The 16,182-nt window shown below is 54.6% G+C and overlaps 8 protein-coding genes across 8 annotated transcripts; 3 read left to right on the forward strand and 5 right to left on the reverse strand.

Annotated features, from left to right (window-relative positions):
* Positions 1–53: 53 nt before the first annotated feature.
* Positions 54–1,008, reverse strand: PG986_000588 (uncharacterized protein; the record flags this gene model as incomplete). Its single annotated transcript, XM_066836810.1, has 2 exons — positions 54–509; positions 667–1,008. The coding sequence occupies 2 exons, from the start codon at positions 1,006–1,008 to the stop codon at positions 54–56; spliced, it is 798 nt and encodes a 265-aa protein (XP_066705703.1).
* A 1,735-nt stretch (positions 1,009–2,743) lies between these two features.
* PG986_000589 (uncharacterized protein) lies at positions 2,744–3,439 on the reverse strand (the record flags this gene model as incomplete). Its single annotated transcript, XM_066836811.1, has 5 exons — positions 2,744–2,795; positions 2,861–3,068; positions 3,154–3,238; positions 3,309–3,329; positions 3,389–3,439. The coding sequence occupies 5 exons, from the start codon at positions 3,437–3,439 to the stop codon at positions 2,744–2,746; spliced, it is 417 nt and encodes a 138-aa protein (XP_066705704.1).
* A 473-nt stretch (positions 3,440–3,912) lies between these two features.
* Positions 3,913–4,161, forward strand: PG986_000590 (uncharacterized protein; the record flags this gene model as incomplete). The annotated part of the gene is made up of 1 exon (XM_066836812.1): positions 3,913–4,161. One exon carries the CDS (start codon positions 3,913–3,915, stop codon positions 4,159–4,161), a length of 249 nt encoding a protein of 82 aa, XP_066705705.1.
* Positions 4,162–4,303: 142 nt separating this feature from the next.
* On the forward strand, positions 4,304–5,464 carry PG986_000591 (uncharacterized protein; the record flags this gene model as incomplete). The annotated part of the gene is made up of 1 exon (XM_066836813.1): positions 4,304–5,464. One exon carries the CDS (start codon positions 4,304–4,306, stop codon positions 5,462–5,464), a length of 1,161 nt encoding a protein of 386 aa, XP_066705706.1.
* A 1,401-nt stretch (positions 5,465–6,865) lies between these two features.
* PG986_000592 (uncharacterized protein) lies at positions 6,866–7,385 on the forward strand (the record flags this gene model as incomplete). Its single annotated transcript, XM_066836814.1, has 2 exons — positions 6,866–7,247; positions 7,342–7,385. 2 exons carry the CDS (start codon positions 6,866–6,868, stop codon positions 7,383–7,385), a joined length of 426 nt encoding a protein of 141 aa, XP_066705707.1.
* Positions 7,386–8,789: 1,404 nt separating this feature from the next.
* PG986_000593 (uncharacterized protein) lies at positions 8,790–9,200 on the reverse strand (the record flags this gene model as incomplete). The annotated part of the gene is made up of 1 exon (XM_066836815.1): positions 8,790–9,200. The coding sequence occupies one exon, from the start codon at positions 9,198–9,200 to the stop codon at positions 8,790–8,792; it is 411 nt and encodes a 136-aa protein (XP_066705708.1).
* A 1,462-nt stretch (positions 9,201–10,662) lies between these two features.
* On the reverse strand, positions 10,663–13,214 carry PG986_000594 (uncharacterized protein; the record flags this gene model as incomplete). The annotated part of the gene is made up of 4 exons (XM_066836816.1): positions 10,663–10,895; positions 10,967–11,068; positions 11,128–11,266; positions 11,352–13,214. 4 exons carry the CDS (start codon positions 13,212–13,214, stop codon positions 10,663–10,665), a joined length of 2,337 nt encoding a protein of 778 aa, XP_066705709.1.
* Positions 13,215–14,323: 1,109 nt separating this feature from the next.
* On the reverse strand, positions 14,324–14,545 carry PG986_000595 (uncharacterized protein; the record flags this gene model as incomplete). The annotated part of the gene is made up of 1 exon (XM_066836817.1): positions 14,324–14,545. The coding sequence occupies one exon, from the start codon at positions 14,543–14,545 to the stop codon at positions 14,324–14,326; it is 222 nt and encodes a 73-aa protein (XP_066705710.1).
* Between the last annotated feature and the right edge of the window lie 1,637 nt (positions 14,546–16,182).

The following is a 16,182-nucleotide window of genomic DNA, read 5'->3' on the forward strand; positions in this document are numbered from 1 at the left end:
AAAAGCACGAGTCCCCTCCCTCCTGCACGTAACTATGATCGACATCCCTCTTCTCAGGAGTCGACAAAGTTGGCCAGGCTTGAGCAATTGGCAGGCACCGGAGGCTCGATGAAGGCCGTCGCGTAATTCCACCCAAACACGCCCGTCCAGGTCTGGTTGCTGGCCAAGGGCTCCAGAAGGGCCGTGACGTTGCCGACGACCGGCTGGGGCGCGTGCGGGGCGGCGCTGTTGGAGGTGTTGTACAGCCGGATGTAGTTGTCGCAGAGGCTCGTGTTGGCGAAGGTGGGCTGGTTGGTGACGTTCCGGATGAAGGTCAGGGGGAACGGGACCAACGTGGGCGAGGGCTGCGTCTGCACCGTCACGTACCGGGCGTCGTAAACGGCCGGGTCGGAGAGCTCCGAGTGCAGATACAGGCTGCCATCCGGCAGGCGCTTGTAGGGGTCACAGGGCGGGTCGAACTTCGCTGGCCAGATCTGCAGGCCGAGACCTCGCGATCCATCGATGGCACTCTGGGCAGTGGACGTGACCATCATGGTAGGAGCCCATCGGAAATTGCTGTGGCCATTGCCGAGAATGTCAAGGAAGGGGGAACTCCAAAGCGGAACGCTTGAGGTAGGTTAGACATTGAATGCATAATACAGTTTACCAGTTCGATTGTTTACTTACAGAGAAGTCTCCCACCGTGACGTTGTAGGCGGGAAGCTTGAGGTCATGATCGAAGGCCGTCGTGACCATGAGGGGATAATAGCCGTCTGGGAACAAGGGGATGAGACCACGGTAGACCTTCTCCAAGATGACATACTCCTTGGGGATCATGCCCCGTGCCTGCTCAAGCGGAATGGGCACGATGAGAGTGGTTCCGTTCAGTGAGCCCGAGACCAGGTTGGGATATTGCTGGGCAACTGGGTTCGGGCTGGTGGTGTTGCCTACACAGGATACACACAGCGCCGAGGACACCAGTGTAACCAGTGCGATGAAGCTCTGGAAGATGGGGGATCGGAATGCCATTTTTGCAACAAGTCGTTCCAGTCCCGCGAGGCTTGAGTTGGTTGGTCCCGTCTTGGTTAAGTCGAGTAAAGCGTAACAAGCGAACTGATCAAGATATGGGACACGGTTCAGGGTTCACAAGAAGGCATATTTATATGATTATCAGGAGCCATGCTTGGCTTGGATTGAATGTATGGGAAGTTGGTAGCAGATCCATCAGCGCCAGGATGATTGTTTTTGACGACCATGGCGCACCCAGTGATTGTCACCGCCTCATTGAATAGAGATGCCGGTACCTAGGTAGGTAAGTATCAGCCATGTTGTCAGCCCCGGGGCGAGAAGAATCCAAACGGGGCGTGGATAGGGGAGAAACAGGAAGCACGTCACCTCAGACTGGGCTAGACCTGGTCAGCTGCTTAGGCGGTGATGGCGTTGGGAAGTTCCATGCGACCATCCGAAGTCTAAAAGGAAACTGCCACCTGTTTCACAGGGCCGGCCTGCCCGTTTCTTCGGGCCCCAGGCGAATTAATCTTGCATCAAGGCACGAAATCTCGACGATACATGAGACGATGGAAGCCAACTCGACGGCGCATATGGCTTTGTCCCGTTGCTTTTCGTCACCTCCCGTATCCCGTAACCAACCGTCTTAGTCCTTGTTGGGTTGCATTCACGCAGCCGACATCACATCAAGCGATTTTGGATACGGCGCAACTGGATTCTGTAAAAGGCAGCATTCTGCCCCAGAACAAATTAGTTGCCCACTTGGGCTGATGGGCTTGAAACGAAACACTCCGTTTCCGAGATCGACAGCAATGTTTGTGTGCGGGCGGTCTATTAGTACGGCTTCAGAGATATCCGGAGGCTGAGGCCCACCCCCTCGGACTGGCAACATCCCGTCTCACCTCGATCGGCTGGAAAACTTTATTCATATTGTGTGCCTGGCACGGCATTCTTCCACTTACGAGGAAAAGAATTGCATTTCCTTATTCGACGCCAGGTGACCAGTTGTCGTCATTGACCGTTAATAAGGGGATCAGCCAGACGCTACTCACGTCGTTCTGGAATAGTATACCGTATACCAAGTTACTAATCATTTGGGCCTTTCCAGAACGAGTATTTGATCTGCAACTCACCGGCAACATATACATGGTGCTCATTTGATCCTACTCGCGTCATGATGCTCACCGCGCATTCGACTGCCTTACTACCTACTGCCCATTGGAGACGCCTGCGGCAATGGCTCGAGCAGCAAGTCCACCTTTTCCAGGGCTGAGAGCCTGGGACCCGCTACTTCGTCCCGCCGCGACTCAGAATCCAGTTCCAGTGCCAACCCCAATTTATCCCAGGGGGAGGCAAGTTCTGTGCGATGCAGATGCCAAACCATATTCAGGCAATGACTGGCCTTTGCCGCGCCTCAAATGGGCTGAAATTACACAGATCTTTTAAAAGATTGTGGACGTGATGCATTTCGCGAGCACACCGTAGGTAGTGGTCTTGCAAGGCCATCCTGTATCAGAGACATTGTTGATCGCTATAACGGGACAGTAGGTACAAATGCAGTAGGCCATGTGCTCTAATAGTGCTGGGCTGATATTCCAATTACCATTGTCGGAAATGCACAATTGGTTTGCACTATGATTGCTTCTTGAGGATAGTCATAGATGCTGCAGAAGTTGCAGCCAGTGTTCCGATTCTTGCAGCGAAGCTGGGTTTCTAGCGGAATATATACACGGTATCGCCTCTTCCTAGTCTCTGTTTACTGTCTGGGCGCGGCAACGGGCTCCCATGTGGTGTGCTTCGGCTTGACCCTGTACGCAAATGTCAGCATTGTCTCAGTATGCAGCCCCCTTGCCGGAGGGAATGGGCAGCATACGTGTTGTAGGGCTTGTAGGCACCCCGCGTCTGAGTGTAGTTGGGAATGGTCTTGTAGTCGGTGTCCTCCCACGCGCGGCGCTTGTAAGCAAGGGTAGGGTCTTGCGAGGGCGCCTTGTCGACGGCGTACGACATCCACGCATGCCAGCCGGGCTCGATTTGGGCGGCATCAAAGTCGTGCACCTTGTAGTCGACCCATCGTGTACGCACTGGTCCCGTTGTGTTAGTCGCGCTGCTCTGGTTCTCATTCAGGGTGGCCTCTGCTCGTCACATAATAGCTCGTTCCGCACGTACGGGGCAATTCATCAACGTCCTCGAAGTACTTGTTGCCGAATCTGTCGGTGCCGATCAAAGTTCCAGCCTTGGTATCGCCGATGTACTGCAAATCAAAGTCAGAACCATCCTCGCGAGGGCCGACGGGTGTCGTCGGGAGGGTGTCAATCGCGTACATTCATCTGGTGGAAGTAGTCCTGTCGCAAACAGTTAGCAAACCGAGATGTCCCATAGAGCTCCAATCAAGTCGGCATACCCTGATGCCAACCTTCCACAGGTTGCGGACGGTCCTCGTAATGGTCGACATGATGGGCGAAGCTCAATTGGTGTGGCGGCGCCTCGTTGTCGTGAATGCCCTTTGGTTTAGGTCGACGACGTTGTTGGAGTCCGGTGTTTGGCGGATGCACCTGCAGTTGCTTGCCCACCGGAAATTTCTCGGGCCGCCCGTCTGAAGCTGGAACATTCATTGATGGATGCACTTGCAGGTGCTACCTACACTTGCTACAGCGCCCAGCCCACTGCGTCATAAGACGCTGATTGGCCAAAGCTCTCTAATGCTCTCAAGGCGACTAAAAAAGCGCCTGGAAGATTTCCAATAAGTCGCATTCAAGCCGCATTGAATTGGGGGGTACTTGGCCAGGTCTACTACACACGGATGCATTCGACACATCAATTGCGGTCATGATAATACGTGGTACCTCGCGATGCTGCCAGACGTTGCGGCCAACGATTCTTCGCTCAACAGTCCGTCCCAACAGGGTTCAATGCCGACGCTTCTCGATGCCCTCGAGTGCAGCGCCTGCTAGTAGCTCCCCGGGCTCTGCAGGCATGCTTGCACCGTTCGTCAACGAACTCGACAAGATTGCGCCCTCCTTCCAGATTCATGGCTCGCAGATCCAAGTCATCAGGACCCCTGCCGACTTCTACGAGACTCTAAAAGCCAAAATCAGATCCGCCAAGACCCGCGTCTTCTTGTCGACACTATACATTGGGAAGTCCGAGAAGGAATTGGTATGGACCACCTCGTAGCCGGCCGGTCTCTTTCGCATCCATGCTGACCATTCCTGGTGAAGATTGCGACGTTGCAAGAAGCCTTGCGCGCCAACCCAAAGCTCACACTGAGCATCTTGACCGATGCGTTACGAGGAACTCGAGAAGCGCCCAACCCGTCATGCGCGTCACTACTCGCCCCCTCATCACCGAGTTCGGGCCCGAACGAGTCGAGATTCGAATGTACCATACTCCGAACCTGACAGGACTTCGGAAAAAGCATGTCCCCACGCGGATCAATGAAGGATGGGGATTACAGCACATGAAGCTATACGGTGTTGACGACGAGATCATTCTGTCTGGCGCCAACCTGTCGTCTGACTACTTCACCAACCGACAGGATCGCTACCATCTGATTTCGTCAAGGGAAATCACCGAATACTTTGCGCGACTCTACGCAGGGGTGACCTCTCTCAGCTTTCGAGTCGAGCCTTCGGAGGAAGCCGCCGGGTTCACTCTGCAATGGCCGTCCACGAATACTGCGCCGTCGCCATTGGAGAAGCCTGCCCAATATGTTGCGAAAGCAACCAAGGTCATGAATACCCTCATTACCCCGCACAGTACAACTCAGGCCACTGAGGCCAAAGACGGCCAGGCCTCCGACACTACGATATTCATGCTCGCTCAACTGTCCCAGCTACTAAAGCCAGATACCTCGACCGAGCTACCAGCCGTGACCCACGTATTGAAAACGCTCGCGGAACCTCGGTATGCTGGGTCATCCTGGACTTTCACCGCCGGATACTTCAACCCGGCGCCGTCACTGACGCAGCTTCTCATGTCTTCAGCCTCGACCAACTGTACCGTCATAACAGCTTCGCCCCAGGCTAACGGATTCTATGGATCCAAGGGCGTATCGGGCATGCTTCCTGACGCGTACACGTATCTGGCGCGACGCTTTCTCATGGCCATCAAGCAGCAGAAGCGCGAGTCCGACATCACGCTGAAGGAGTGGCGGAAGGGCACGGTCGGTGAGCCGGAGGGCTGGACGTACCATGCCAAGGGCCTGTGGGTCACGCTTCCGAACGAAAGCGGCCCCTCGATGACCGTGGTGGGGAGCTCGAACTACACCAAGCGCAGCTACTCTCTGGACCTCGAAGCCGGGGCCCTGGTCGTGACGGAGAACGCCGATCTGAAGAAGCGCCTGGCCGACGAGCAGAAGTGGCTGCAAGAGTACGCCGCGCCCGTCACGATCGACGACTTGGCCAAGACCGAGAGGAGGGTGAGCTTCAAGGTCCGTATGGCCATGTGGTTTGTGCAGCTGGTGGGCGGTGCCCTGTAGGCCGACCGCGACGAGCTAAGCATGCGACTACTCCGGTTTTGTTTTGGGGCCTAACCGGGTATGCTCTTTTTGGTCACGATCGGCCAAGCTGAACCTGTATCAATACTGTAAAATGTGTAGCCCCAGCCTATATAAGATACCCCCTCTATATATTATCTGGCATACATACATGATACCCCAGCTCTACTTCTACTAGCGAGGAACAAGGGGTCCGCTGTACAACCTTATGGGCGAGTTCCAAGCATTCGTCTTTCCAGGAAACCCCAAAAGCCATGGGCGGAAATAAACCCAGCCACTTACTTCCGCCGAGGTGAGAGGCTACAGCCTGGCGGCCGACAGCTTTAGATATTGCCAAGCAAGGGTGACTGATACTGCTGCAAACACACTCAACTGGCCTGCCAATAACCCCGTCTTCCTCCTGCCGTCAATGGAACCCGCAGTAGGACCCCATTATTCACGTCGGCGATAAAACCCGGCTTCTCGGAACTGCGGAGAATGCATACATTCAAACAAGGGTTCGGCCGTTAGGTAAGCATGCGGTAGAAAGAAGCTTCTTCTGCGACACGCAACCCGTCCTTCCCCATTTGGAATGCGACGCATGAACCCCCATGGGGCAACCACCATGCTCTTCCCGGGCGTCGCATGAAACAAGTGAAAATCCGGGGGAAAGATACACAGACAGGCGATTCGCAGCTGAACCGCCGTGTCGGATACCGTCTCGCCGGGTTTCCCCTTCCGGACGGCGTGTGCATGCCGAGGCCTGCGCAAATTGGTGGCATGTAGGTAAAAGCTGTCGCGTGTCACCCCAAGACCGCCCCGGAAAATTAGGCTATATCGAATGAATATACGCAAGGGTGGTTGGGCGTCCTACACTTATACGAGGTCCAGGTTTCTCTTACCTCATATTCAATAAGTGTGCCATCCTTCCATCACATCTCATTTCGATAAAAAAAAGAAAGAAAGAAAGAAAGAAACCCAGCACGGCGAAGCAAGCCCGTTTACCTAATACCATGTCCACTCTCACGTCTATAAATAATAAAATTTGTATCTCTTGAGATGACGATCTTCGTTCAATTGCCCCAACCAGCCACTGCCAACTGTCGTGCCGCTCCATAAATTTTCCCACATCCTGGGGCCTGCAAAAGGGGGTCTGGCCCAACGGCGCCGCAGCAGCCCGGTAAGGATACCGGACGTGACGAAAGCGAAATTGTACTTACAATAGCTGTATGAAGAAGAGATTCCCAGTTCCTGATTTCTGAATTCACTCCCATCGATCAGCACTTTCATAACGGGAAAATCTTCATCTCCCTCTTCATCTTCATCTTCGCCGTCAGCACCAGCACCAGTACCAGCGCCAGTACCAGTGCCAGCAACACCACCGCCGCCACCACCAAGACCACGATGGCCACCTCAACAACCCTCCACAGCCGCACCGGCCTCTCCTCCGTCCTCCTCCTCCTCACCACCATCTTCGCCTTCGCTGCCCTCGCCTCCGCGCGTCCCCTCACCACCACCCGTTCCCGCTCAACATCACCCATATCCCTATCAGCCGGCCTAACCGGCGCCATCGCCGAGGCCCCCGGACCGCTGCACCACCTGGCCCCGTTCCCCAACGAGAACAGCACCGACGCCCACATCATCCCGGACGAGTACATCATCACGCTGGTGCCGGACTCGTCGTACGCGGAGCTCGACGCCTTCATGAGGGAGACGTACGGCGCGCCCCTCGACGCCGACCGCGTCGACATCCTCGTCCGGCCCAGCGACCCCCGCGCTTCGACTCGTACCTCTGGGCCCACGGCGTCAGCGCCGGCTGGATCTACCAGGTCCGCACGTTCCCCGGCACGAAGCAGGTTTCGTATAACGGCTACGCCCAGGCCGCTTCTCCAAGGGGGTGGTAGAGAGTGCGAGGCAAGCGTAATGATGTTTCTCGTCTCGAGCGGAAATCGGAAGTATTCAGGGAGCGAAGGAATCAATTGGTATCATCATGTTTGGGAAAAGGGGGTGGGAACACAGACCCATCGAATGCGAAGTAGACATTATATACTTCGAGAGCAACATCCTTCTATTACTGGCCCAACCAGGCCCAACCTCGTAAACTCATAGCCCGCCATTCCCACGGCTTGGAAAACCAGAAGTTTCCTATCAGCGAGATAACACATAACGATATGCCTTGGTATGCCACATTGACCAACCATAACCTGCCCACGTGGCTGTAGCCCTGTCTCTTCTTCCCCGGCTCGAGCCCGGTGCATCAGTCCAAAGCTTTCTGCGCTACATGCTCATCATCCGCGGTAAATGTGGCCCTGGTTCCCCAATGAGAACTTACAATGTATCAATGTAGACTCTGGATATAGGAATTTACCGCGGTGAAGAGGCGTGAAGAAAGTGTAGGGGAGTAAAGAGGGTGGAAGTAGTGACGATGGAGAGAGAGAGGAGGGGGTCGAAAGAAGTAGAAGGAGCACGGGAGGGCATTTAACACGAATAGAGATGCCGGATAGGTGTTCGAGGTAAGTGACAGGGCACCGACGGGAACAGGGGCAGGGGCAAGGACGAGGACAGGGACGGGGATGTGAATGGCTGCAGGGATGTGGTCGTAAAGGGTTGGATGGAGGCTAAGGCGATGCTAATTGTTCCGTCTTACTAAATTGTGATAGGGGTATGGGGCTGCAAGGGACGTTGATGAACGATGTGGGAATGATGAAGGGCGCTGGAAAGAGTGCGTGGGTATATTGGAGGCATCGGCTTTAGTGCTAAAGATCAAAAAGGGTCTAGGCAAAGGCAGCAAGGATGGGGGGTTTGATGGGATGGCTGTAAAGGATAAAACAGGAAGGGGTATGATATGGTAGAGTGGACGATTCAATACTGTAGGGCTGCTTCCTTCTCTTTGAGGGTCGATCCATTCCATTTTCATGATGCCATCCGGGAAACAAGCATTTTTTCTCGCCCTAGCACCAGGGAACACAACCCCGAAGATCAGTAGCGGGAAATATGTGAAGTGGGTACGGACGGGGTCTGCGTGGAAGGGGACAATAGTATTGAAGGTGCTAGGTTCTGGGTTGGGGATAGAAAGGCAAGGATGTGGGAAATGCTGAAGGCTGTGAGTATGGACATGGTAGGCTGGTAGGCGTGCTGTGTGATGGATAAGGCAAGGAGAATTGGACTGGGTGTGGGGAGAAGCAAAATATGCAGATGGTACAGCAGTACAATGTGATGGGATTGAGAGGCAGTGATGAGATTGGGATTGTCGTAGGGCTGTGAGTGTGGGGAGCCGTGAGATGAGGATCGAGGTAGGGCAGGGCGTATAAAAGTAGGGGCTGGGGCACTAGTGTCTGGTGATGTTATGATAGGCAAGCTTGGGTGTGTATGTGGTGGCGTGAAGGGAACTGGTGGTGCGTTCGGAATAGCGATAGGCAAGGTGAAGTGAGGGCGAAAAGGCGAGAGTGCGAGAGGGCGAGTGTTGGTCAGGGCAGGGGCTTTTGTGATGTGGCGCGTTGGGGGATGGGCAGTGGCATTCGGGTCCGAAGAGTGCTGCGAGAGGAGATGCTGCGAGGGGGCTTGGGGCTGGTGGTTGGGCAAGTGAAGGAGGGGCAGCGAGGAAGGGACGGGCAAGTCCGATGCTGGGCTGTGGCTGTGGCGTATTGACGTGGACGGGAAAGAGATGGGAAGGTGTGATGTTGCTGATAGTGTCTTGTGTTAGCTGGCTGGATGAAGAAGTAGTGGGAGTCAGAACCATATTTGTATTCACAAACCCCCAAAGCCCAGAGAGCCGACTTTGGGCGTTTGTCCAGCTCCATTTCGATCCCAGGAGTTCACCGAGGTTGCTGTGAGCGGGTAAGCAAGATCTGAGCTGTCAGGGTGGTGGTGAGTGACCAACGGCGGCGCTGATGTGCGACAAGGGGCGGGGAGAGATGGTGGGCGGTCAGGGTCCTCTCCGAGCCGATTGCAACTCTGTGTGGGTGCTCGCTCGGCAAAAGCGGCGCGCTGGTTGGCGGCAGGTGAGTGTAGGGCTCGGTGCTGACTGGCTACCTGAGAATCTCTCGACTCCGGCATGCAACCTTAACTTAAAGTGCCTCATTGGGTGGTATCGAAGGGTCGTCCAGAAAATGGCCGTGATGGCTTCAGCGAGGAACGGACAGGGGATGGCAGGGGACGATAGTGGGGGCGTCGAGCTTCTGCCGCTTCTCGAAGCAGTGGAGACGACGGGAAGACCACCACTAAGACAGCCTAGCACCTAGGTTAGGGACGCCTGGTGCCTGGGACTCGGGGAGCGCCTAGGAAAGAGCCTAAGAGCTTAAGCTCCCGCACCCGTTTCCTCCTTTAGGCAACTGGCTCGAGCGCAGCGATGCAGATCATACCGTCTGCGCATCACCCATCCCTGCAACCGTTTCAGGCCAATTCAATGCGATGAGGGGAAAGAGTCTCAAAAATGCCAAGAGCGCCTCTTGGAATGGAGGCTGAGATGCTAGAAGCTTCACTTACAGCATGCTGGGTTTGGTTTGCGACACTCGGGTGGGAATGTCCAAGACTTATCCAAGACTCATCACCATGCGAGGCCCCCCTCCACCGGCTGCCTCGGCTCGGCTCGGTTTGCCGTCCTTCCTTTTACCATTCGATTGCAATTCGCATCTTTCATGGTAAGAAAGCCTCGAGTGTCCCCGGGCGCATCTCTACTCAAGGGCCAAATGCTGTCCTCCTACCCTTGATGGTCCTCTTAGTAGGCAGTGATTGATTGCCTGTGCACTGGCAATTCCCCCTGGCCATAGCTGGATATAACTGTTTGAATGGATAATTCCGTATTTTGAATATACATCTCCGGATGCTCCTCTCTTCAGTTCCTGCTGTATTGTACTGTTGTTTATACCCCAAAGCCGGCATCATAAAAGAATGACAGACAAACCCAGAACCAGACGCCCACTCTACCAGACGCCTCTATTATCGATTACAGAGAAGTCGAAGTGTATGTGTTGTTGAAATCCCCAACCCTGCAACGAACGCCTAACAAGTTCCAACCCCATGCAGTGGACAAACACGCTTGCTAACCTAAACGCCAATGCCAAAAAGCAAGAAGCAAAAAATAATACAAACAAACAAACAAAGCAAATGTTTCCTCGTTCAGAGGAGCTGTGTGTGTATCAAGCCTCCCCCAGTACTCCTCCCTGTTCTGTCGATGTTTCCCCCTCGAAACCCCGAAATGACTAAAACGTGAACAAGCCACTTCGTCTCTTGCCCATCGGCCAGATGCAAAGCGCCGCCAGGAACAGACCGACCGTGATACCCACGGCGATCTGAATCATGCTGGCAGCCACATTGAATACAATGTTCTGCAGGTCGTTGGGTTGAGCCACGGGTACAGTCAGGGTGCCGTTGACTACCTGAGTCGAGTTGGTGATTTGGTTGGCCGTGCTGAGTCCGCTCAAGATGCTACCGGCTGAAAAAGTCGCAGTCGTTAGCCATACAGATGCGCCAAACTCCAAGCCGGAAAAGACAGCGTCGACTTACTCGCAGCCAGACCACTGGGCACTTGGACAAATATAGAAGGCAGCAGAAATGCCGCAGCTACTCCGTGACGAATCCTGCTGTAGCTGTTGGCCAATATGCCGACTGTGAGAATGGTTAGCAAGATGCTTTTGAGCGTCTGTGTATAGGCGCGGCAAGTATACTAACCAGTGAAAGAACCCAACATGTTGCTGATTTGGGGGCAGCTTTGAACCGTAGCCCACTGAAGTAGTTCACGGTGTAACCCGCCACAGAGACAACGACCATGACGGGCATCTGCTTATACTTGGCTTGGTTGGCAACCTGTGAAACCAAACATTAGCTTACTCATATTCTTAAAAATAGACATTGGCATAGATGCCGATGAGTACGAGACAACCAGGCATACCGATAGACATAGGGCGAACAACGGGACGAAGAAGAAGTTCCATCGCCAGTTAAGCTGATTGCTGCACGTCGTAGAAGATACAGCGTTGTCGTCCATTGCGCCATAGATTGTGACGCCCACCGTGATTCCGAATCCAAGCACGAGCGAATAGAGCATGGCATGCACCATCCGAATGGAACCCGAAACGATGGCCCTTGATTGCAATTCCAATGCGGCAGTCAAGAAGAGGTATCCGGGCAAGATCAGGGCGATGGAGCTTTGCGCCAGGGCCGAAAAGCAGAATGTGTTCCCGCCTTGGATGCTTCCGAAAGCTCGTGCCAAGAAACTGGTGATGACTGATGCCGTAATCTCAAAGACGTTGGCGTATAGGTCCGATCTTGGCGCCACAGCCAGCTGCAGGAAACCAACAATGCAACCCAACACAAACGCAACGGGCATGTCGATAAAGCGCGCCTGGAACGCGAAAGGGCCGACGAATGCGCTCGCAAACCCGTAGGCGATGATTCGCACCCAGACCGGGAACTTGGTCTTTCCCTTGTTGATCTCGTCCAATCGGCCGATGGCGTCGTCCAAGGAGACAATGTCGTGGAGAACTTCCTTGTAGATCTCGTGGATGTCCTTCAGTTTACCCAAGTCCAGCCCCTGGTTCAGTCGTACGAATCGGACTTCGGCCGTGTGTGTCGCTTTGTCGTCGAAGGAGATGAGCATGCAGCCAGGCAAGTAGAGGAATTGGCAGTCGATTTCCAACACCCTCGCCGTCATGCGCAGATACTCTTCCAAGCGATGCGTCGGTGCACCATAAAGCATCAATGCCCTGCAGAGCTTAATGATATACTCCTGCCGCTTCAAGATGTCGGCGACATGGATCGTAATCTTGGCCTCGTCAGCCATACGGTTCTTGCCCAGCAACGTCTTGATCTTGCCACTAGGGGTTCGATTGTGCTTGGGGCGCTTCGGTGGCTTGCCGCCGTAGGGGCTGGGGCTGTTGCTGTTGTCGCGCGGTTTCTCGTTGGGGTTTGCCAAGATCGCAGAAGCTTTCGCCAAAGTAGCTAAAGTGTCCTGGGAAGCATTCTTGTTTTGGTCGTACCATTTGCGCCGAGTCGGCGTAGCAGTTCCGGAAGAGCCAGGGGTCGTATACCCACTGAATGTCTTGCCCTGCATTGGACCGTCCGGTACACGATATAGTTTTAGCAGATGAGATAAAACACCTTCGCGGGGATGACCATGATGCAGTGATGTTTCGAAGTCCGAAGCGTAGCCGGCTGGAGAATTGTTGCCGGGCACTCGCGCCAATGGCAGCTTCTCCGACGTTTCCAGAAGCGTGTCCGGGGAGAGCGTATGGAACTTGACAAGGTCGTAAGCTGCCGCGTTGTGATTACGCCGCTCCACCGAATTCATACGTTCCAATGCAGCCCCTTGTCCGTCCCGGTCCATTTCTTCCAGTGGTAAATTAATCCTAGGGATCAGCTCCCCAGAGCTGTTCACGGTGGCTTCGGAATCAAGGGACGCCCGCCGTGATGATGGAGCGGAGTGGGACGAGCCGAGCATGTTGGCTGCTACTTCTTGCGCCCGTTGGTGAGCTGCAATGGCCGAGACGGCGGCAGGGGAAAGTGGTTCCTGCGGCGTGAGCGCGTCGGCGTCTAGGACGGAGTTGTAGGAACTTCCCCGCAAGAGGGAAGGCCGAGGCCTTCTTACGGGGGAGAGATTGCGTTGTTGCTTTTCATCATTGTCGTCGATGGGTGAGGGTAGCTCACGGGGCGGTTCACCACCGACCATGCTGTTGAACCGGACCCGGCCCTTCTCTTTCTTCACGCCATTGTTCGCGGCTGGTGAGGTTCCCGCGGGAGGTGAATTGTCCGCCATTGGTTGAGATATGGGTGGTTCAACCACCACCAGTGCCCTAAAATTACCACTGAATGAGCAAGTGGCAGGGCGAGGTCTCAAGAACTGTTTTGGCTGTTGGATGTAATCAGATACGATATGGAGACAAAGGGGTTTGTCGACAAGCAGATGCTAAAGTCGGTTCAGATAAAGGAGTTGCTCCTATTACAGTGTCGATCGGTTTGGTGGCCAGGTACCGATGATCGTCGAGTAAAAAACTGGACAAGGAAGATAAAGGTAACCTAAATCTGGTGGGCTAACCGGAACAGCATCAAAAACAAGAGACGACTAGCATCGAGCAATACGATGGGGAATATGCTTCTGGCTTGAGTACGAGGGCTGCGGGAGCAAGGAGACAGCCGCGTTTTGTGAAAAGGGAAAGGAGAGCGGTAGGTAGTCACCCAGATCAGCACCGGATCACCTTGATATTGGAATCAGACCCACGAGGCGGGATGGAGGTGTTCCACCCGGGAAACGAAAGACGAGACGTCAAGCATGTGAGCGGGACCTTTTCCCTCTACGTACCGCAAAGTACTATGTAGAATAGAAGACGTCGGAAACATGATGAAATGTCACACTGACTGAGTTTCCATAATTGCGCACGATTTTTTCTCCACCGTAAACCCAAGGCCTGAGAGATGTACGATGTACATGCTCAGCGTGTGGCCCACGGTGGCAAAGCCATGAGCTTAATGACGGAGAGCTAGTCTAGCCAAGCGATTAACGGGCCGATGCAGCAGGTAGAGAATACCTACTGCAACGGCACTGCATCAGCATCTTGGACGTCAGACAAGAAAGACGGTTGAAGTCCAGAGAAGGGGGACGCAATATCCCGTGTCCTGGGAGAGCCGCGATAAGGATGCGCCGGACGGAAGCGATCTGCGGTGGAGTAGCCGTGGCATCGTAGGATTACCGACGCGACGCACGTACATGAACGTGCTACTTGGATAGGCGGCAGCACGGCGTGGTTGGGAAATCAGGAGAGCGGCAAAAGGTGCTTATCTGTCGACCCCACCAGGAGCGAGATCTAGGCTTTTGTCACTTTTGACCTGATAGCAGGCACAGGCAAACGTGCGAAAACTGTAGCAAAATCAGCAGTGTTGAAACTTGGCGGTGGGGGTTGCCCATGGCTGCCCGTGGCCGCCCATGGACGAGTTTTCCTGCTGGCCGGTACAGTGACGCAAAGAGCGTGCAAAGTGGGGGCGCCTGTTGGGAAAGGAGCAGTCGAGCAGAGTCCAGGTCCCCTCGTGGACGGGTTTGATGGAGCCCGGGAAAACACCATTGAAATTATCGTGAAGGGCTATGCTGGCCATGTTGGCCATCGCTTGGGAGGGAGGTATCCACCCGAGAGCTGAAAAGGGTGGAGCCGGCAGGGCCTCCCGGGTGTACCGATCGCAATCGGTGTGCAGTCCGCCTGGCGCCGTCTCGTGTCAGCGTGTCACTGCGACCACTGCGGCCACTGCGTTGAATGATCAAGAGGGAAGATCCCAGGTGACGCGACAGGCCATGAGCAGAGCCGCAGGGGAAAACGAGCAGATTTTCACATGATGCGTGGGACGGTACGATCACAGTGCAAGTGCAAGTGATGGTTGCGCGTGCGTGTGCGGCTGCGTGGAAGGCGAGACTTTTTTCTTCTTTTTCTCTCTTCTCGGGAGCCAATCAGCCCGACCCAGGCGAGGAGATGTCTCGGGTTACCTTGTTGAGTCAAGCCGGTGCCAAGCACCCTGTTCAGCAATGGGCCCTGCCTCCAGCGGTTGCAGCCCAACGCATGGCCTGCGACCAGAAGAAATAAAAATCATAATATCGAGTGCGCGCCCAAGGGGCATTTCGACTCCTCACCTCATCTTACATGTGAGAGGCTGCCAAATGAACGTAACCTCCCCTTGGCATTCTGAAGTATTTGGAGTTTCGCAGGCCGGACGGCCGGTCTCTATGCAGACTGCAGACTGCAGACTGCGGGTAGGCGGCAGGCGGCGGACAGGACAGAAAGAAAGAAAGAGGGAGCGTGAGGGGGACCCCCAAATGGAAGGAAAGGCTGTGGATCGTGAGTTGAAGGGAAAAAACGTGGTGTTTGGTGTTTCTGGTGTTCTAGAGTGTGACTAAAAACAAGTGGTGGAAAACGAGCCAACGTTTCCTCGTTGAGGGGAATCTTCTCTACTTTTTTTGTGCCTCCGATGCATGCTGCATAAGCGGGCGGACAAGCGTCGAAGCCTGCCTGCCTGCCTGCCTGCCTGCCACCGAATGCACCGACCACCGCACTTTTTAGCTTGCCCGACAGCCCTCAAGCCCTGTAACCCCATCGCCGTGCAGCCGGTACAAGCTTGTCACACCTTGTACATAAGATGGTGGCCAAGAGGGCGACAACAGCCAGCCGGCACCACAAGTCCACTGTCCACACAACACCACCTCCTCACTTGCGCTCACGAATCCGGGGTTAGTCGACTGTAGTCGGTACCACTATCCGTGCGCTGTTCGTTTCTCTATGGCCACTCTCCCACTCGTCCACATCACAAGTACAATCAGGTATTTTCTTCTCGATTGCAAGATTGAAAGTCGGCCAAACTTCTGGGTCCTCCACCCACTATTCACCGCCGCAACCGCCAGAATGCGTGACTGGAATGCTCTGGACTCTGGCCTCTGGACTCTGGACTGTGTGTAAGTTTGCTGCAGGTCCCTGAGCCTGGTCTCTACCAAGAAGTAGCTAGGCGGGCAGGACAGACAGTGCACGGAGAGCCGGAGCTCCCCTCATCTCACCAAGCCAAGCCAACACAATGCCGCGTCGTTTTCTCGCCATCGCACGATCGGCAAAAAAAAAAAAAGAAAGAAAAAGGGTTGGGCCAAGTGCCAAGGCTACTATGCCATTGTGGCAGTAGCACTGTAGCCAGATAGCAGCACTGCTTCCCATGTGGTTTGATGCGAACAGCATGCACTACTATTGTATTACCGATCT

The sequence above is a fragment of the Apiospora aurea genome, assembly GCF_038362705.1.
Source record: "Apiospora aurea strain CBS 24483 chromosome Unknown utg000001l_segment0_segment0, whole genome shotgun sequence".
Taxonomy (NCBI): Eukaryota; Fungi; Ascomycota; class Sordariomycetes; order Amphisphaeriales; family Apiosporaceae; genus Apiospora; species Apiospora aurea.